The 22,229-nt window shown below is 39.6% G+C and overlaps 1 protein-coding gene across 1 annotated transcript; it reads right to left on the reverse strand.

The window, feature by feature from the left end:
• Window positions 1-684: 684 nt before the first annotated feature.
• RAB32 (RAB32, member RAS oncogene family) lies at window positions 685-22,026 on the reverse strand. Its single transcript, XM_015623221.3, has 3 exons — window positions 21,608-22,026; window positions 4,420-4,697; window positions 685-2,236 (listed from the first exon to the last, which is right to left on the reverse strand). The coding sequence occupies exons 1-3, from the start codon at window positions 21,834-21,836 to the stop codon at window positions 2,087-2,089; spliced, it is 657 nt and encodes a 218-aa protein (XP_015478707.1). The 5' UTR covers window positions 21,837-22,026; the 3' UTR covers window positions 685-2,086.
• Between the last annotated feature and the right edge of the window lie 203 nt (window positions 22,027-22,229).

Below are 22,229 nucleotides of genomic sequence, written 5' to 3' on the forward strand. Positions count from 1 at the left end.
TTCTTGAAAATAACCTGCATAGGATTATATTATCAGTGACAGGACCCAGATGAGATTCATGCATTTAGGCAGAGCAACAAAGCTTGAGTTTGGTCTCCATTTTGCTGTCAAATCTAAACACTAAAGCAAAAAAAAAAACAAACAAAAAAACAAAGAAAAACCAAACAGTCCACAGCTGGGGAAACTGCCTGTGGAGGTAAAGTAGGTATTTACATTTGTGCAGCTTTAATTAAAGTTGAAAAAAAGAGAGTACAGTAAAGATTAAACAAAAAAATGAGTTTACAGTCTAAATGGAGTTGTTCAAGTGATTGAATAGGAAGATGGTGATAGTTTCAACTCTCAAGGAAAGTCAGGCACTGAAACAACTTTCCCAGGGCCATACAGTCTCCACTGTTTGAGGTTAAAACCAGACCACATGAACACCTAAGCACTATGTTATGACCTTGCTTGGAGAAAGACATTGGCTTAGAAGACATCCTAATATCTCTTTCATCTGAATTACCTTAGGATCCTAAGCTTATTAAACCCATCTTTACTTTATGCCAAGCCTTACTGTAGTAATTTTAAATAATTTTTAACTAGCACATACTAGATGAAAGTTGTTTTGAAGTGTCAGTGAAAGCATTTGAGTATAGGGTGGAACATATGTGAGGATTCATGTTCTCAAAAGCATACACCAACACATAAAAGATGCCCAAATATATTTATTTAATTCTTAAAAAGTATGTTACTCTTCAGAAAAAAAGACAGCTTAAGAAATCTCAATACAGATTAAAGTATATCAAATCCTGCATATACCTAAATTCTGATGTTTACCTAAACATCAGCACCATCAAACCCAGCAAGGTAAGACTTCTGAAGTCAGTAGCAATGAGGTACCAGGACAGAAGAAACCCTTAAAATAAGGAAGAGCTTCAAAGCCTTTGAGCCAAGCAGAGTTGGAATTCCAGAATGCATTCAAGAACCATGAAATACCTCTAGTCCTTCTGAACTTCATTTGCTGCCAAAAATACACGAGTGTTATAATAAATAAACAAGCATCTCAGTATACAGTTACAAACTGGTAAGCCAGTTCATTAGTTCAAAGCAGTCAAAAGAGTTCTAAAACTGACAATGACAGAGCTTGGGGCAGAAAGGTTGACAGACTAGCATGAACCAATTAAGCTATTTCCCTCAGGACCTCTCTCCTTGCTCATGGTATTCAGAACCATCTCTAGACAGAAGAAAAAAGAAGCAAGTTCATCATCACAGGACAGTAAGGTATTTACTTTTTATATTCTTGGTAAAGTTTTCAGTGTTAGTGCATGAAAAAGTTACTGGATGTTTATTTCTGAATGTGCATAGGGGTGAGGTTACCATAACTACGTGCCAGCAGTACAAATGTATTCATTAATGTGTTTTATATGTCAAGTATTAGCTGAAAATATTCAGCCTTAAATTGCTGGAGATGCATTTTTATTAGTATCTCTATAACCATGTCTTTCCCTTGTTAAACACAAGAATTTGACTATCTTATTTTTACTCAGTTGTAAAAGCCATCTACTCCACTCATTCTTAGTGACCACACCAGGAAAGATACCTCCCATCAAGATTTCTGGGATGTCTTGATCCAGGAGAACCAGCAATGAGACAGATCCTCATGGTGGGGATAATAAATAGGGACAATTGTGTTGGTGAGAATGCTCAAGTGGGACATAAATGGTGACAAAGGAGAAGTTTACTTTAAAGGTGCAAGAGTCTATTCAGCTAAAAGTGAGTCCTATTTGGAATGTAGCATATGTCCTAGAAAAAAACTAGACACTGAAAGTTGTCTTTGTTCCTTTCAGGAGTGTAAACACTACCTTATGTTCTCAAGTAAGAAGACACTAATCAGACTTAGATGCAGACACTCAAGCAAGTGGAATGATAACTCACAAGATACTCAGTTTCATGCTAAACAAGAATATGTAAACACCCAGATGAGTCACCAATTCAGATAGTACCAGACACCCCATATGGATTGTCACACCGCAGCACCATAGCAGCATTTTGACTTGAGGCAAAGTCCTGCTGCTCATCCCATCACGTTTACTGAACAATGGTAGCATTAGCAGCACTGTGATTTACTCTCTGCTTTCAATGGGTCTAGGTCCAGTTTTGGTTTCCCCACATCATTTTCTTCATTAGGAAAGGTTTTGTAATTGGCAAGGATGTTTTCCACCAAGAACCGAGCAGCTTCGTCTATGTTGATGTTGTCCTAAAAATGTTGAAAGCAAGGAAGTCAGTGATTTTTTTGAAACAGTCACACATTCCTATTAACATTCACACTTTCCTATTATAAAGCTATCCAAAAAGAAAATAATTCTTCAGTCTCAGCAGCAGAACACAAACTGTTTAGATGCAAGAAGTCATTGCTAACACTTTTTTCCTGAAAAAGCAGAAATGGCAGATATAAAATTATTCATCCATATTACAAGTTGAATCCTGATTCTAATCTAGTAGACAGTCAGGGGAATGAGCATCACCTGCATTTGGAAGACTCCCAAATGGCAAAATGCATTTCTGCATCAGGAAATATCCTAGGCAACTACATCATCTTAGTATCATCCTATCTTTTGCAGACTTTTTCTGTTTCTGCTGGAATTTGGATGCACTTATTTATGTAAGAAGATCTTTTCCATGAGCCTCAAAATTGCAACTATTTCCAAGCGCCTCATCTAGCCACTCTGCATATTCCTGTGCATACTTGGAAAAGCCCTGTTCCCCATACGGGTGTATGTGTGCAGGATACTTAGAGATGTACCTTGCCAGAACATCCAAGTTTCTGAGGGCCCAAGCTGGCTTAGTGCCAAGGAGTCTCTGGCCACAGTTTTGACCTGGCTGGGCCATCTGGTAGCACAAGGCTGCTATGTTTGGAATTGTTCATCTTTGGTTCTGAAGGAAAAACCAGCCCAGTATACTACTGATCACAGGACTTAAGATCCAATTATCAGTTCCAACAGAAAGACAAAAGCAAATTAATAGGATATCCAAGTGGGCAGGACTTAAAATCATAAAGTGTTTTGGTATGCTTAGAAAACAAGACAGTCATCCTAAATTTTTGCTATTTCAACTACAGCTCTTCAGAGTTCTAAACAAGTCAATTAATACCCAAGCTAGAACTTACTGTCTGGATTTTTCACTGTATCAAGAACCTTGTTTTACATTGTCCTGTCTTAAATGCCACCTAAAATGCAAGTGGTTACTAGAACATCACATTAGATTTTTTCCCAGTGTTACTTGCATTTAAGCCATAATGCAGTTTATACATAGCAGTATTACAGCAGGTAAAGCTTCAGGGAAGACTTTCACCAAAGCAGAATCTTGGTGTTCTTTTTGACTATAAAGAGCCTTAAAAAAATAGAGTTCTTAGTAACAGATGGGTGAGTTTGGAAATATTTTTTCAAATACATACAAATTGCTAGCTAATTTAACTTTTAACTGTGTATCCTTCTCTTAAAGTAACCAAAGGGGAACTTGTTTCTTATAGTCTTCTTGGAGACCCTTAGCTTTTTAAGAGTTGTCTAAATAACATTGTGTCACACTTCAGCAGCAGCAGTAGTTAAAGGAAGTAGGGAAGCCCAGGGAAAAGTGGAACCTTGAGGCTTATCTTACTTTACAAAGGATTTATCAGCCAGACCACTAATCTGGTCTGTCAGCCACAATGTCCTCATCTAAAAGAGTCCTTCATTTTAAGAACCAGTTGAGCTTCAAGGAAATACTGGGTTTCACTCCCAGCTAAGCTGCTGCCAGTTTAATCTGTGCACTGACAAAAAGTCTGCAGACTAAAACTGTACAGTATATAAAATTACTCAAAGTTAACTGAATAAAGCAGCTGTCTTTTTTAACTTAAATTACTATACAGAACAATTTGTTTTTCTCCAGTTCAGTCTTGACATTGCCTGATAAAATGGAAAAGTGCTTTAGCAACACTGTGGGTAGGTAGTAATGAGTAAGCAAATAGCTTGTTCACTTCAAATCTCGCTGTTTCCTACATAAAACAGTTACAACAGAAAACGCAATTTAGAAACCTGCACCTAAAGATTAGCTTTTAGGGTAATCTTCTAAGAGCATCCTCTGGGGAGCTTGACCAGCATTTAGTAGTATTAACATCTAAAGAATGAGTGATCCTCATGTGTGCAAGAAAAAAAACTCAAACTCAGATAATCAAGGTTTTCAGATAGCTTCAAGGTGCTCTGAATTTATGATAACTTTTAATCTAAATCAAATATTCTTCATCTTCTTCAGGAAGGAAGCTAGCCTGCATATCACTTCAAATTTTGCTGAATTTGACTGCCACTTCCTATACTTGATAACTTTATTTCCTATATTATTATATTCATCCTTCTAATGCCAATATTAAAGGGACAATAGAAAAAAATATTTTTCTATTAAGCTCACCTTGGCAGATGTTTCAAACCATCCAACAAAGCCACCTTCTCTGCAGAACTGGTCCATTTGAGAGGGATTCTGGCTGCCATCTTTCTTCTGGTCACACTTGTTTGCAAGGAGAACAGCAGGGATGGGGCTGCCATTGGGAAGTAGTACTTTACTGTCCAAATCATGCTTCCATTTTGAAACAGCCTCGAAAGTGGAGCCTCTTGTGACATCAAAGACCACAAAAGCACCAACTGCCTCTTTGTAGTATACTCTGGTCATATTTCCAAAGCGCTCCTGGCCTGAAAGAGAGGACAGTCACAGAATATTTATATTGCAGCATGAACTGCATTCAGTTTAAATAGACTACTGTAGCAGCTTAAATCATAGAAGTTTGGCATTTGGGTCTAGTCACCTAGAGCATAAAACATTGCCTCCTTTATCTCATGTAAGTTCATTTCAACAGCTGTTATGTATCTATACATGACAAGTCAGATGAAGTAGTTTGCAGTCCTAACTACCACTTGGAATTTTTCTTAAACTTTTTTGTTGAGTAGAGTTCTTTGAGAAGTAATGCCTAAAAACTACCAGCACAGCTATACACAGATCATTATTTCATCAAAGAATATTAAGGCTTATACCTAAATCTAGTTGCTTCAGCTAAAGACTTAAGCAAAGTCAGCCTTTTGCTGAATGGTGAGCAACAAGGGGTTTTGCAAGCTTCAAGCCTAACAGCCTTCAAAGCATCTTCTGAAAAAGTCACTTCTGAATAATACTTCTTAAAAAGTGTATTATAGATTCTTCCTTAGGAATGAGTTCAAATGGGGCTGCTAGCTTAACAGTTCTGGCTAAACCTGTTAACTTTGACTTCATTTTTTCAAGTCTAAGATTTACTCTGGATTAATTTTCAACTATAGAATTTCTACAGCAATCCCAGGATTTAAAACAAGAACAGTTAAAGTACAATTATTCACAATAAAAATCCAGAAAAAAAAATCAATTGCCTATAAGCAGAGAAAACTAAAAAAAAAACCCTTTTCTTATTAAACACAACTACTTTATCCAGAATACCTGAAATGTAGGACTAGAGCATGGCAGCTCACTTATTCTTCTATTTGAAAGGTCAGGCTATCAGAGTGTGTTCACATTTGAGTCTGTCTAGCAGTATCAAGTCCTAGCACATTGTTTGGGAACTCTGGGCTACTGAAATAGCTTCCTGCTTTGTTTGGAAGTCTTCACTGGGAAAAGCAGTCCCTGAGCTCTATGTTTTAGTTTTCCAGTGTATCATCACTTGAGCTTTTATCATTTTGTGCATTTGAGGTTTAAGAACACATAAAAGAAGAGCTGTATTTGAAAACATAGTTGTCCTCTGTTTATAAACATTGAAGTCCACCTTTGATCAGCAAGGACAAACAGATACAAGGAGAATTGGCTGTATTATCACCTCCTCATAAAGAGACAGAAATTCAATAGACGAAGGAAGTTGACAAGCAATCCTGTTCAGCAGTCTGCTTTTCCAGCTCACTTGCTTCATTTTAATGCCAGTACTTCATAGTATGATTAGTTCATTCTCCACAGACATTTTCAGAAAAGGTTGCCTATTAGAATGGCCTGAAGCTGCAGCTACAGTAAAGTTCCAGAGAACTATAAAGAAGCTGACTTTATTTCTGTCTGTTCACTCCCAACTATGATGCTGCAGAAAACAGCATCACTACCCAGCATATTCTTTAGAATGGAGATTACACAATCTTCTTCACAACTGGCTGATTATCTTGTATAAGAACAAGCAGGATCCAAGAAGAAAGCTCTTATGTCCATACTCAAAACTCAAGTTTTGAAGCAGCATTTATGCCACAGACTTTAAGGCCATGCAACAAGTCAGGCACCAAGCCTGCATCTTTGTGACTATGCCTCTAGAAAAGCCACACTACTAATACAATTCTCTTAAACAGAGTACACAAGTAATTGACATTGTCTCCCTAGGCTGGACTCTTAGACTCTTAAAATGCCTAAAAGAGCTTTTTAGAATAGCCTTACTACAGACCATAATACTGACCACTGTTTCCACTAATCAAGTACCATTAGGAAAGAGATATGAAGGCTTTAACTATTTCTGCATGTCAATGATGTCACATTTAAAGAAGCTTTACTCTTAGAATGTAGGGATTTTGGTTTCCAGAGTTTTGGTTGGCTTTTTTAAATGGAGTTCCACATAGTCAAATTGAGTTACATTAAGCCAGTCACTGCACAGGGCACCACACAAATTTTGAGGAGCTCCTTCTCAGCTTCCCCATTTGTTTAGCTGTCAGTTTCACCACCAATTCCCACTGCATGGGAACACCTTGGACTACACTAAAGCACCGACTCTAGTATCCAATGCAGGGAGATAGCCCTTCACACCATAAAAACAGCCCCAGAAAACAAACCATGTAATCTCAAGGTCTACAATGCCCTGTACCAAACTCAGTCTTCTACAGAAAGAGATCTTAAATTGAGCCCTGAAGTAGTCCAGAATTGAACACCACTTGCTGTTACTTACATGAGACTGAATATGAAGCAGCAAAGGAAATGGTCCCATTAGTCCTCCCTATTCAGTTGCTGGAAAGCTGGGAGGCTTCCAGGCTTTACTTAAGGCCTTTTCTCCAAACATTTGGTGAACATTTACATAAGAAAATTAAGCTGTATTGATTAGTTGAAGGAAGGGTTGCTAGATTGTTACCAGGAGTAGACAGAACACGATCATTACCTATGAAAAGTAAGTTATTCAGGAATTGCAAAAAGGTTATCAGTCAGTTACCATTTCTCAGATAGCTGTGCATGCTGTACATTAACAAGGCTGCAATCACTGAGCACAGTGATGGCCATTACCATTGACTGAATCCCTTCCTGCCTATTGCTTTCCCATCCAAAAAAACTTTAAAGACAAAAACAATTGGCAAGGTAGCCATACTAGTCTCCTATAGCAATAACCATTGCTGAAACACACACAACAGCACATTTAATATGTACACAAAGGTGAAATTAGTGAAGTGTTACATATAGCTTCCAAAGAAAGTTACATAGCTCAGATCCAAACCTGAGGACACAGCCAAGGTTATACTTGTACAGTGACTTGTCACAGTGTAAGAGGACAGCAGTTCTGTTAGGAATGGAAGTCAGCATGGAACTGTATGTTGCCTGGTATTCTAAAGCAGCCACAGTATAAACCATGAGCTTTGGCTGTCTCCAACAGTCATTTAACACTTATTTCCAGCAACTCTTGTCTTTCTTGCAATATGAGTTCGAGATTTAGAAAAACATCAACATATATTCTTCCACAGTTTTAATTTGGGTGAAAGTAGAAAACTGATCTGCCTATCGACATGAAAGCTTCTATCTTTACTTACTAGATTTAAGCTTTATATTGGGAAGATTTGCTATCTTTTACCCTTAAATACACACAAGCTCAACAGCATTGTATTCTTAGAGATTAAGGCCTTTTAATAGGTCAAATACAGCCCAATATGAGTGCCTCCTTTTCTAGAGTAACCCAAACCAGGGTTTGGTTTACAGAGCTGTTTTCACCTCTAGAATTCACATCCACTAACAATAAACCTGACCTGAATACTGCCTTACAACTGCTCTTTCATCCTGTCTGGAGGCCTAATGAAGATGGATATACTGTATTTCATAGAAAGACAGAAGCAATAAAACATAGCCTGCCCAGGAGGGCAAAAGGTATATGGCATTAGCCAGGAAAAGAATTCAGTTTAAACTGAATGGACTTTCGTTACAATCCTTACATTACTGACAAAGCACATGCTGACCTTCTTGTATAGGATGCAGAGCATTCTAGACAGCCTTCTGAAAATTTAACAGCACTTTCAGGCAGAGCTTCTGCAAGCACTTTTCAGCTTGCATAAAAACCATAAAACAAACCCTCATACAGAAAAATCAAACTAGAAAACACTAATCCTCCAAATTCTCAAGGCTGAACATCATTCTCTTTACTCTTAAAACAAAATGCACACTTCAGACATTTGTCACGCCCCTTCTGTTCAGCAAGATATTTGCTGCAGTCATTTCTCCATATGTGAGAATAGTGTTGAGCAGTACAGAAAGTGGATCATACCCCCAGAGGAGAAAAAAGTTAAAAGTGATCAGATTAAACTAGACTTAAAACCTCCAGAGTGTATAATCTTAGAAAAAAAGAGCAAGAAGATAACTAATTGCTTAGTACAGCAGTATACAAAGGACATCACAAGATTAGCCATTCTGGTAGGTCCAGTGACTAGGCATAAATCTGACTGTACCACTAAAGTATAGTTTGTGTTTAGTAGTGTAGTAGTTTGTTTATATAGTAGTTCAGGTGTAAATGAGGATAAGATACAAGGTCACAAGGGATCAGAAGCTTAATTTGGGGGTTTGGAAGTGACTTCATGTGATGCCAAGTTCTGCATTCTCTAACCACAGTTTTCATATTGAATTGACTCAGCACACATTGTCACCATATTTTCCAGTAATTGCAACAACCTTAGGTGAAATATTTGCACAATGACATGCATCAGGAAATAATACAGTTCCCTACAGCAGCACCACAGGAATAAATTCGAGTTTAAAACTGCATTAGAACTTGGGAGCTATTCTCACTTCCCAGTTTATAATGTAATGTGGGTGAGCTAAAAGTTAAAAACTACATGAAAGAAATTATAGCCAGGTTTGACATTAGAGGCCTAACATTTATCCTTTACTGCAAAAGGTAAGTTATTGTTGTAACCTTGCCTTGAAGTACATTTTAAAGAGTTTCTGGAGCAGTCTTTCCCAGTGTAAGGGAGAAACACTAGTGTTCTGTTTATTACAGCAGTGTGACTTATCATTGTAGCAGTTCTTGCATATATTTAGCAAAAGATACCCTACACTCCTATTATTTCACTCATTTCAACCTGTAACTCCTCCTACATTATGGGAATTGGGGCTAGAAAAAGAAATTTAACTGTACAAATGACTCCTGGATATGCACAATGAGTGTGTGAGGCTTCCTTCCCCCAGACTACTTATTATATTCATAAGTTAGTGGGCAGTTTATAACCACTAAAAAAAACTCAGAGTAAAAGGGCCCATCTAGAAGGTGTTTCCCCAGCTATTCTTTTTTGCAATCAAGGTTACCCCATCAATACCAACAGTATAGCAAAAGTTCCCCTATCTTGCTAAAATCCAAACTTTACCTTGTCAGAAGCCACATAACTCAAGAGAGAATTGTGTCGGTTGCATTTAAAACCTTAATATCCCATCTGGAACACTGATAGACATCTAAACAAAGTTCTTCCAAGTTTCTCTTTCATATGAGATTAACAGTTCTGGAATCCTCCAGAAGCTGTGTCATTAATGAGGAAGAGAGATGACCAAGGGTTATAACACTTGTCTGACAATTGCAAAGATGAACAAGTAGTTTTTTTCATTAAAGCAATGTTAGCTCAAGCCTTCTTTAACAGGATAATCAGCTTAATGGGTAGCCAGAACTCAAAATATAATTTTAATAAGTTTGGCAGTTCTACATCAAAAACCTTAAACTATATAGTCTAGACTGCAGTCACCCAAAAGTCAGTGTACAACTAGCTGAAGAGTTTTACTCCCAAGCTATTTGCTATTAACGAGAAGACCACAGCAATGAAACTAGGCAAATTTTTTCCTGGACCAAATAATAGAGTTGCCAAAAGTCCAAAAAATATCAAAAAGCCCAGCTTATGAGTAGAGTTAAGGATCTCTCATCAATTTTGTCCTTCAAAACACTGAAGATGAGAATAGTTGAAAAGGCAGTTAAAACTCAACAGAAAGAAGGAATAAGCCACACAGGAAACATTTAACTTATAAAACCAATGCAAAAAACTATCCAGCAGTAACTGCAGTAGTAAACAAAATGACCAACAGACCTATTGAAGCAAATTTTGTTAGCTCGAAATGCATAGAAGTAGCTTCCTACTAGTGCATTTCATTCATTCTGCTTTTCTATCTATACACTGCAGTGATCACAGGCATCATGGAATGCTTAGTAAGCTATAGTGACTGATTGTAACAAACCATTTTTTAGTCTGGAAATACTTTAAAAGTCTCCCCGCATTGTGAGAAGCATTCTCAGATCAGCTATTTACCAAGACCAGTAATAGTCACTCATACCAAAATTCAAGAAGAACAGGAAGACTGACTGCCAACCCCCTGGCTCTTAGGTTCTTGCTATCAACTACTCTGACTTTATTGACCAATGTGCAGGCACAGTTCCAGCATTTCAACTTCAGTGCCAAACTCTACAACCAAATTGATTCAATCCATTCCCAGGACCATGAGACATTTGTGCTTTTATTTAATGTAGATGGCAAAAGGGACCAATTGAACAATAAGGGAAAGATTTTTTTCTTCCCCCAGGAACACCAGAGTGACAATTTTCAGTAAAGTTACTGTCCTTCAGTGTGATAGATTTAAGCAAAATCACCATCCAAAATGGCTGGGAACATAGTTCAGTCCTCTAATTGGGTTAGAATACTGTCACTTTAAAAACTCACCTAGGCCTTTCAAGAGCCTCAGGCAGGAAAAGACCACATTTTGGATGCCATCTGGATGTTTAGCACAATACAGCAAATATCCAGAATTGCCCTGAGGATCCAGTTCCCCAGACATCTAATGTACATTTTAGCATTACCAGGGTCAGGTGTGAGTTGATTTAAGTTCCTTTTTTAGAGAGTTATATAAACATGTTACTGGCAAGTTACCACTGCTGACAGCTATCCCCCATCTCCCCAGACCAGGACATCTTGTCTCAGAACTGTCCTACCTGATCAGCTTGGATCTGTTACTCTGCAAAAAGTAGGTTAACCAAACTACTATCAATATTACAGCTCACATTCAAGTGTGCCTACCTGCTTTGTCCCCCAGGTAGCAGACATAGATTGAGAGTAGACAGACACCAAGATTGTTAACACCAGTTGGCTCCCCACTCCTCAGTCTTATCCATTTAAGTGGTAAGTGTAAAGTTGGTACATGTTAAAACCATGGAGGTGCTGAACCATGCATTTATTTAATGACAAATTTGCAGATGACACCAAGTCGAGTAGTGCAGCTGACATATCTGCCAAGGTATGGCATGGGATGCCATCCAGAGGGACCTGGACAAACTTGGGAAGTGGGCCCATGGGAATCTCATGCGGTTTAACAAGACCAAGTACAAGGTCCTGCAACTGGGCTGGGGTCCCAACACAGGCTGGGGAATGAACAGATTGAGAGCAGCTGGGCCAAGAAGGACTTATGGGTGCTGGTGGATGAGAGGCTGGACATGACCCAGCAATGTGCACTTGCAGTCCAGAAAAATCACTTGTATCCTGGGCAACATCCAAAGTGTGGCCAGCAAGGCAAGGGAGGTTGATTCTGCTCCTCTGCTCTGCCTCTGTGAGACTCCAGCTGGAGTGTGGTACCCAACTCTGGGATTCCCAGCATAAGAAGAACATGGACCTATTGGAGTGAGTCCAGAAGCAGGCCATGAAGATTATCAACAGGCTGGAGCACCTCCCCTGTGACAGCAGGCTGAGAGAGTTGGATTGTTTAGCCTGAAGAAGAGACTTCGGGGTGACCTGAGGCCTTCCAGTACCTAAAGGGAACCCTACAAGAAAGACAGAGAGGAGCTCTTTACAAGAACATGCACTGACAGGACAAGGGGAAATGGTTTCAAACTGAGAGTAAGTTTCACTGTGATGGTGGTGAGGCACCAGAGCAGGTTGCCCAGAGAAGCTGTGGATGCCCCATTCCTGGAAATGTTTGAAGGCCAGGTTGGATGGGGCTCTGAGCAACCTATGGTCTAGTCCCATGGCAGCAGAGCTGGAACTAGATGATCTTTAAGGTTTCTTGTAGCCCAAGCCATTCTGTGCTTCTATGACATTAGCAGCTCTAGCAGATGTTAGAAACCTGTGTTAAGGAACATCCAGCTTGACTTCTACTTTCCACCACTGTGATAAAGTGGTATTTGTGGTTCTGGTGACAAACACAGAGGCTAAGAAGTAAGAATTACTAGAATATTATGTCTTCCTGTATTGAGACTAGAAATAGCTTCACTGACTGCAGTACTTAGAGTTTCTAACAGACAATTACAGCTGCTACTATCCTTTCTTACTAAGGGTGGTATGGGTAAGTTACTGACCACTGGATGGACCCCGTCCCATCACTAAGCCTTTCCCAAATGCTTCAGAACAGTCTTCAGGGTAAAAGCCAGTTAATCCCTTTTCAACTGACTCACACTTCATTTTAAGTGACAACCTTTGATCCTCTGGTTACGTCTATATTAGAAAGCTGCAGGGTGCCACTTGTTGAAGCAATTCTGCTGAACAATGCAGTGTCAGAGGCATAACACTGACAATATACCATATAGGCACTGTATGTATGAGGGACTCTAGAAATTGAAAAGTTATGACTGTAGTAGTTTAGATATGATTGACAAATATTAGTTCAAATGCAGTGATATTTTGATTATTTCAATCAAATAATTTCTACATGTTCACAGAAGTCACTATTTCATTCTGAAATGTTAGGAAGCAGTTTGCTTTAAAGTTCCATTTCCCAACACAGCTAGTTTCTAACCTAACAACTTGTTAACTACATGAAACTTCAAAATCAATGACCAGTCCTTCCATTCACTGTTTGCTATCACTATACTTTTAACACAGGAAAGTCCTGTTCACTACCCACAAAACAGCAAGAGCACAGAGATGGCAAGTGCTGGAAGCTAGACACCAGACTCCACCAGGAGCTATGATTACTTCTATCAACCCAATAGAAAAGGCATGCCATGCTCTCCCACAAAGACAGAAAATTTTCCCTCAAATAATTGCACAGCCCACACCGGTATTTTACAGCAAGACTGAAACTTTTCATTGCTGCCATAGTCTTGGGCTAATCAGATGCTTTAATTGTCCAAACTGACTTCAACAGCTTACTGTTCTGTCATTAAGAAGCTGAGAGGCAACACCCTGCACTTAGAGTTCAATGGGTTTTGTCCAACCTCACATGTATTTATGCTGCAGTATGACAGTCATGTTTGTATAAGAATCCACCTATTTTTTTTCGCATCTTTGCTAAACAGCAAGTGAGAGAAATTCCCTGTTTAAGCACTAGATTTCAATTCCCAGAAAATCAGAGTGTAACCAAGCTAAACAATTTCTAACTAGCTGTCACATGCAGCATGTATGGAACAATTCCCCTGCATTAATATTCAAGAGTTGACATAGTCTAATTAGTGCCAGCAACAGCATGAATTGGTACTTCCTACCCTGCTTTAACAAGACATACTCAAACAAGGAATCTGCCAGAGTTAAGGTATTTCATGCCTGACTCCCTCTGATCCATATCCTTTGGTGTGCTGCCCTGCAGCCAGAGCTGAACTCTGTACTCCACAGTGATGCTACATGTCACTACAGCATTTCACAGCACACAGGAGAATAATTCTAAAGTCAGTTTGTCTCCAGAACAACTTTATCATGAGACTGAAAAAATGTTAATCTCTAAAATGGTCAATGTGTCATGGCACATTGTGTGTGATTGGAATTTTGTATCAAATTGCTGCCACTTTGCCCTACCCAGCACTCTTAGCCTGGGACTATTTAAAGAACAAGTTCCCGTGAGCTGTTTGCAGTGACATTCAGAAGCTACTTCTCAACCTATTATTTGAAAAGCTCCTAAAATCCATACAACAAGGAATATTTTCATTACTGGCAAATGTAGAAGCCACTGCTACTGAGAGTTTGCTAGCCTTCTCTAGACAGTTAAGATATTTATTTTTAAGCAAGATCTAGAAAGCCCTGAAATCCCGCCATTTCTCAAAGCATAATCTCACTCTGTTTATCCTCTTCTTGTGTCTCCATAGCCAGAAGAATTCTTTGAATATTGAACATTGTACCATGGTAGCTTGAGAAGCACGCTGTGCTGTGTAGTCACTGCTTACTGCCAGCTTTAACATCTGCAGGAATTTCACAAGAGGTATTCCTATATTTTCATGCAAATATATAAACAGACATTCCCTTTCTGCAAATCACTTCTTTCTAACATGGCAAATCACACTTCTGAACCTCTGAAGCAAGTATTTGGAGAGAACCATTTACAAAAGACTACAAAAGCAAAGCAATGGTTACCACTGGAATTCATGCAGAGTATCTCTGACAGCTGTGAGACTGAGTCCAGTGGACTCACTCACTGCTGAGGGGAAGAATCTTATTTCTTACAGCATGCTAATACCTTTTCTGGAACCAATCAACTAAGATTATTTTCTTCACTTTATGTCACAAGTTGAGAATTACCCCTTTTTAGCACTTGCCCACTCAAATTGTACTTGTGGATATGCACTTTGGTAACACCCTGTCCTAATGTGCACCTAAAGAAAACCAAACTGGTAAGAGGCAAAGTGGAGATGTAAATAAGGTTAAGCACCAAGACTCTGAAGCTGCAGCTTCTGAAGATACAAGGAGAGTTGATAAAGCTTGATTTACGTTCATGTGAATGCCATACATTAGGAGAAAAGTGTATATTCAATATTGTCTGTGCCAGCTTGCCTCTGAATGGCAATGTGCTTGACTTGTCAAACCAGCTTAATTTCTGACTACTTGAGTCTGTATTACATGAAGGGCAAGAATTTAATACTTGCTTTCAGAAAAGTGGGTGATCAATGTAAGTTTATTATTTTTGCAAAGTATTCTAGTTTGTTTCATAAACTAATCCAAAAATTAGTTATGTTGAGCTCTATACATGATTTTTCCTCCTGTCTACTATACTGAATGTAATAATTTAGGTATTGCTTACATTTAAGGTAGATTTCCCCTGTATACCCATCCAGCCATCCCTTACTCTCTGTATCAGAGTACTAGGAAATAGTTTTCATTGTGATCTTGTAGGAAGCACAAAACTTCTAAACAACTATAATGTGGCATCTTTTTGAAAATAAGGCTGAAACACCATCTATTCCATAATGCATAGAAGCTCAAGCATTAAGCACATTTCCATTGCTGACAGGAATTGAAAGTACCTGTAAAATAAATAAACTGAACTTTATTTTAACCCTGTACTAAATGGTCGTTTAGTATCACATTTTTTAACCCCATTTTTCATCTCACCTTGAAATGCCTTGAAAGGAGGAAATTCTAAGCTTATTTCCAAAACATTCAAAGAACATCTGTTTCAATTCTCCCATTTAACTGAACAGTTCTGCCCTGCATAGTCAAAATTACCATACTAGACTACCTTACACCAACAACATCCAGACAGTAGCATTTCTCACTTGCTTACAGAATTCAATCAGCACAATGGTTATAAGCTTAGTCCAAGATAACAGATACAGTACTTTGAGTGGCTACATAACATAGTATTAAGCAAAAGAACCTTTGCCATTATTAATTGTTTGGTACCCCACTGATAAGATGTATAAATTCCTTCATTAGATCATCATACCACACTTAATCACATTTCATTTAAAGTATATTTAAAGAGGACTCCCAAAAAAGAAAACATCCAGAATCTGTTTGTATTCAGAGATGTCTGAAAATTGGAAAAACACCAAAAACCCAAGCTTAACACATTCAGCACTTATTTGGATATTTAGCTGTAGAGCTCCAAGCACAAGTCATTCTGAGGTGAAAGCTCATAACCCAGTCCAGCTATTCCAGAAAAGTCATAAGAAAGGACACCCACACAATATTTCCCACAGAGGGGCGGTTTCTAGAAGGAAACAAAGTACATCTTCAATTCTGTTTCTTGCCCCGTGCTCAAAATCTATGTGAGCAAGCCTTCTACTTTATCTGTTAGTCTTGCATGCTTCCAGGAAGCACAATCCTTAAGAAAACTTTCTTTCATGAGATGTATATTTAAACATGTGTGAGCAGGAAGCTGTCAGAAATTAAGTCTTTGATATCTCCATGAGTCTGCAGACATAATCACATAGAAGATTCCCCAAACCCGACTGGGAGCTGTAATTTTATATTATATATTTTTAATATTGTCAAATTCTGCCTTAGCTGTAAACAAAATGATAGCACTCCTTATCTTTACCTGAAGGCTGCCCCTGGAACCTCCACCACCATATAAATTAGGAAACAACTTCAGAAAATGTACAAGTTTCTGAAAAAGCTCTGAGATCCAAGTTCTGCATCCCTTTCTAATGTAGTTATTTATGTGCACATCGTTCACTCATTAAAAATATTTCTAGTGGTAAGAAAAAAACCCCACATTTGAGGGCAGGTTATGCCTGGATTGTCTTGCCTCCTTGTCTGTGCCACTTGTACCACACACACAGAAAAGCAATTTTTTTCATGGTTTCTTTGCAACAGTTGCCATTTTAATCCCTTCAATGTGCATTGCGGCTAAGGACAAGTTGTTACAAGAATACCTTGACTACTCTTAGAGCCTGCTGCCTCCAAATTCTCCACACTTACGAGACACTTCTCCACAAAGCAACTGAAGCCTACATGCCTCTGGCACAGAGCCAGGTATGGGTACAGAAGAGCAGAAGTTTTCTGGTTTCCTTACAGACTTTCAGGGATGCATTAACATCACTTAACACTTGCTTTAGACCTAATTTTAAAAAAATAAAATCAGTCCATAATTCAAGAAACAAGCTAATGCCCCAGTACACAAAAGCAACTTGGCAGCCTCTATGACATGCCAGTGGCACAAGTGTATTCCAGAGTAATTGGAATATAGGGCTGCTTGAAACTGGAGTTTTCACATAGAAATAAACTAACTCACATACTGTAACTGCCTGAATGCTTTTGAAAGTCAACCATATGCATGGTTTCCTGTACTCTGTCCCATTTCTCATGGCTTCCTATAGATAAGCCTAAGAGTTACATAAAAAGTTAACTTGCTATTAACATCAATTCACGTATCTTAACACTCATTTGTCTTCATACAAAAGATAGCTTATTCCAGCTCTTCTTCAACTTAGTATTTAACCAAAATACTTCATCTGATTTCTTCATCCTCTTGGGGACATGTATATGCCTGTAACAAGTTACAGTTCAGCTCCTCTCAAGGAGACACACAAGAATTTAGTAACAAATTTACATGCTACATTCAGCATGTAAATGAATTATCATTCAGCTCTTGAAAGCCTGTAGAGCATGTTTACAATACCAAAGTACAGTAATTTCTCTTTTGTTTGGCAAACTTCGTAGTCATGCACTGCCAGTTAAAGCATTACTTCAGTTTTAACAGATATTTATACAAAGAAATTCTAACAAAATCCTGGAAGAAGAATGATATTACACCAAAGTTAACTCAGAATTAAAATAAAAAAAAAAAAAAACAACCAACTTTAAAATCAAATTTCTCAACCAGTTGCCATTAGTGACATTCTTCATGAGAAGCCAAACTGAAGCAACCATCTATGATCTTTACCACTCCTGCCCTCCAGGAAACTTCACTTCATACAGACTGATAGGAGTGACAGTGATAGTCAATGCAAACACAAAAGCAGCAGCTATCACAGTTGCTGGCTTTTACTAGATCAGCTCCAAAGTTTCTATGATATTGAAAGTCCTTTAGGCATTCTTTCAGTATCACCTGACAGTTTCCTCAATATGTTACGTACATCTCCTGAGCATGCTGTGGTCAGTGCAGTGCTCACTAAAAGAGCATTCTTGTCAAGTAGGAAGCTCTACTTCCTTGAAAGAGACTCTAAAAACACTCCCCTATCATTAAGATTTCTTTGTTTTGCATCTCTTTACCACAATGACTCATCTCAGCATCCTATTTATTTTGTCAGTCATTTATGCCCTTTGATCAAGGTTTTAACACTTTCAGAATTTATCCAGAAAGATCTACTTTTCATTACTTCATGCATCAAATTTTTTTAAAAAAACAAAACCACAAAACACAAAAGCCAACCAAACAAAAACCCAATGATAATACCTAAAGGCAGCTAAAGTTCCTGCATGAACATGCATATAATCTGTTCAGCTTTTCAGAATGCTTCTTTCTTTATGCTGTAACCAAAATAATTTGACAGTATCTGCTCAGTCTTATCCTCAAGCTTTTTCATCACCTTTATTCAAAAAGTTACAATCTGTGTCTAAAAACTAAAACACTAGACTATCTCTGAAATACAAATGTCTAAGACAACAGTAATCTTCCTCTCTCTTCAGCATTTTACATCACCTCCCCTTTGATGCTGTTACAAGAATTTGCATTACTTTGTACCTTACAACAAGGGGTACTACAACAAGAGGGCTATTTTCAGCAGAAAAAAGAAAAAGCATGAGCAGTGTAACACTGTCATGCTCTATTTGACAGAATTATTTAATCACAAAAAAAAAGCAACAAACCCATACCAAAACAACCTCAGCTAGCATGAGAAATTGAAATCATCCAGTAACCTGCAGTATTACAATAAACAGCACTACATTCATCACTTTTCCAACAACCACATCAGAAGCCAGCATAGTATCTGCATTATGAACTTTAGCAGATGCATCAACTATAGCATCAGTTCTTATCATTGACTGAGGCACAAAACCTTAGTTTGCATCACCCAGCTCTTTAAGGAAAGCTTCTTATGATGAACAGTTACGTACAAGCTTTGATCTAGTGAAAATAACACCCCTTTCTATGCTTAAGGGTTACTTTAATTCAACAGCCTTTTTAAATGCATCAAAATCAATTCAGAATGCCAGCACCATATTGCTTGCAGGGAAGTCACATGTAACATTACTTACCATAAGATTCAGATCTCATCAAGAGATCTAAAGCTGTTTGTCTGCACACACCAGCAGGCAAAATTATCTACGAACTGTTGAAAGCCAGAAGACAGCTGGGCTGATGAGTTAAAAAGGAATGACTATCACATGCTCAGACACCGTGCTACACTTCAATAAAGAGCTTTAGAGAATATAGTCTATGATTATGGAAGCCATCTTCAACCTGGTTCTTTAACTAATAGCTTCAATATAAATCTGTTAACATCTTCAGGTATTTAGAAATATTCCTGTTTACATAAACAACTCCTGAACACACTCCCAGGTTGAAGCCTTCACCTTAAGCACCTTAAGACTTATCAAATCCTTATGGACACTAAATTAATCTCTGTTTTACTAATTAACTCTCAGATGTGAAGTACTATAGGAGTCCAAACTATTGTTGCCACACTGGCTAAACTAACCCAAAAAAATCACCGGGATTACTTCTCATCTTTGTCTTGGGTTTTTTCATTGGGCAAGATTCCCCCCAGCCCTTTTGGAAGCAGAATACCCTAAACTAGCAGATTAGACTAAGAGTTTGGAGTGCAAACTGCAGAACAGTTTTTTCTTCCTTTTTAATTTCTGCTAGGGAAAGTCTAGTCAGGAGTTTCATACAAAAATCTTATAAAATAGGAAAAGCATTTCAGTGACAGGAAAAATTTAAATTCTTCAATCAATTTAATTCTTCAACCAATTTGCCGCAAGCCTCCAGGGATTAATCAGCAGCTTTTAACTTGGTCTTCACCTAGCAGTGTCAAAAATACACCAAGGGTAATAACCAAGAATGAAACATACTGTCTTCTGGGTCATGACATTAACGTATGGATGTATTGACAGAACTTCCCAAGCTGTAAATAGGTTCTGTCCAAACTTTGTGACAAGTTAAAGCTAAGTTTCTGCTTCTCCTGTTGAAACAGATTGCTTTGGCAAAGCATACAGACTACCCAAGTCTGAGCAATGAAGGACTGAGAAGTCAAACACGAGTATGGCAGCCTGCCAAACCCCAGGATGCTAACAGCCTCCCTTCTTCAATCTTTGGAACCCCAGACTCGCTAAATATACCCAGATGATTGCAGCAGTTTGTAACTGATACTGTTAATTGACTCACAGAAAGTTAAAGCTGATTCACAAAAAGGAACACATCAGAATCGAAAGCTTGCCAACATTTTACTTGCTCTTCAAAACAGCAATTACAAAATATTTTCATTTGGCCTGCAGGCCAGCAACAGAAAAATCCATGGTGTACTTCAGCACATGCCAGTAAGAAGGCTTTTTGGTTTGAGGAGTCATAGTTGAAGTGTTTTAGAGCAAAAAAACCAGAAGCTGAGGTACAGCTAGTCTGTCACAGGGTTACAGCAGCCACATGTCACACTTCCTCATTTCTCAGCTTCCACTGATAAGCATAAAGTTCATGGAAACAGTAACTACTGGGCTTTTTCCCTTGTATCTTCCAGTAGTGCAAGTTTAAACACCAGCATTTGAAATAAAGTCTGCTTTTTCATATCCAAGGAGATATTCTGAGGGTGGTAGACAGGGATGAGGAGAGCTGCAAGCTAATACCTGGGTTGCACACAAAACTAGAAATGCAATACCAACCAAGGTGATTATGGAGCTGAGGGACAGCCTTCTTATGAGACCACAGCAAAACAGAGATTGCTCTGTGGCATTTAACATCACAGCATAAGCAAAGTTAATCGTGCTAGGTATCCAGCTGGAGTCTTGGAAACAGAGATGCTGAAGAACAAGTTTGAATCATATATAGGAAAGGAATAATGCATGGTTTGGAAAAGTGGGCAGGACTTTTCTGCTTCCATGTGTTCAAAGTATGTTTCAAATACACAAATTTGTGATTTTAATATAGAACTAAGCATTACAGAAGTCCCATTCCCTCACTTGATGCAGCAGGGATAAAAGCTACTTTTACATTAGCCAAGTGACATGGTGGCATGCAAAGTTTAAGCATTCTTCTTTTGAGGCCAATTTTCGTTGTTGGAGTTACCTTTAACCTGTAAAGCACGGTGCATTAAATGCATTACAAAGCCATAACCCTGAATTAATTTCAGCAGCAGCCATAACCAAGGCCACCAGCACTTAGACAAACAGGTCAGGAGAAGCAGTATGAGCAGGAACACTCCGGGAGCCCTGGATCCAGCAGTAAGAGTAAAGCAGCTGTTCAAGGACTGCTACAAAACCCTGGGCCAAGCCAAGAGGCCCACGAAGTCTGCTAACGGGAGAGGGGAAAGCCTGTAAAAAGTGAAAAAACTTCACCCCCACATCAAGACCTCCCTTTACTCACACCTCGAAGGCAAGAACGAGAGGTTGCCTAAAACAGAGATAAGACGAAAATCAAGAAGAGAGACTTCCCAGCCAAAACACGCTTTCCTCCAAAGCGGCCGTGCGCCGGGTCCCAGACAGCCGTGTGGGTTCACAGCGCCCTCGGGGCTCACGCTGCAGGGAGCAGCCCGCCCGTGCCGTACCTGCGATATCCCAGAGCTGCAGCCGCACCAGGGTTTTGCTGTCCCAGTTGATGACTTTGAGCGCAAAATCCACGCCGATGGTGGCCCGGTAGTGCTGGGAGAAGAGCTGGTGCACGTAGCGCTTGATAATGCTGGTTTTGCCCACACCCAGCTCCCCGATCACCAGCACCTTGAAGAGGTGCTCCCGGCACTCCGGCACGCCGCTGCCCGCTCCTTCCCCGCCGGCCATCCCTCCCGTGGAGTGCGGGGACAGGCCGGGCTGCCGGGGCCGCGGCTCTCCCGCTTCTAAACTTTCCCAGACAGCAACTTTCCCCAGCCGGCTCCCCGCTGGGCCGGCCCTCGCCGGGCGGGGGAAGACGAAGCGGGACAGAGGGCGGGAGGGAGCGGGGAACCTCAGCCACCACCTGACTGCAGTCACAGGACACGGAAACTCCGCGGGCTTATAGCGACCCAGGGGAGGGCGGCGGGAGGCCCGGGGGAGGGACGGGCCTGCCCCGCCCCTCGGCTCCGGGACACCGGCTGGGAACAGGCCTGGGCCAGGGCGGGAGTTTCCCCGCAGCTGCTTCGGCCGAGCCGGGCCGGGCCGGGCCGAGCCGAGCCGGGCCGGGAGCGGCAGGGCCGT

Source organism: Parus major, chromosome 3 (assembly GCF_001522545.3).
Source record: "Parus major isolate Abel chromosome 3, Parus_major1.1, whole genome shotgun sequence".
Taxonomy (NCBI): domain Eukaryota; kingdom Metazoa; phylum Chordata; class Aves; order Passeriformes; family Paridae; genus Parus; species Parus major.

Excerpts from the sequence above, each read along its gene's own strand:
- RAB32 (XM_015623221.3), bottom strand. The coding sequence starts at position 21,836 with ATGGCCGGCGGGGAAGGAGCGGGCAGCGGCGTGCCGGAGTGCCGGGAG. Across the intron at positions 4,698-21,607 it reads GCAGCTCTGGGATATCGCAG|GCCAGGAGCGCTTTGGAAAT; the intron begins GTACGGCACGGG and ends CCTCTCTTTCAG. Across the intron at positions 2,237-4,419 it reads GGTTTGAAACATCTGCCAAG|GACAACATCAACATAGACGA; the intron begins GTGAGCTTAATA and ends CAACATTTTTAG.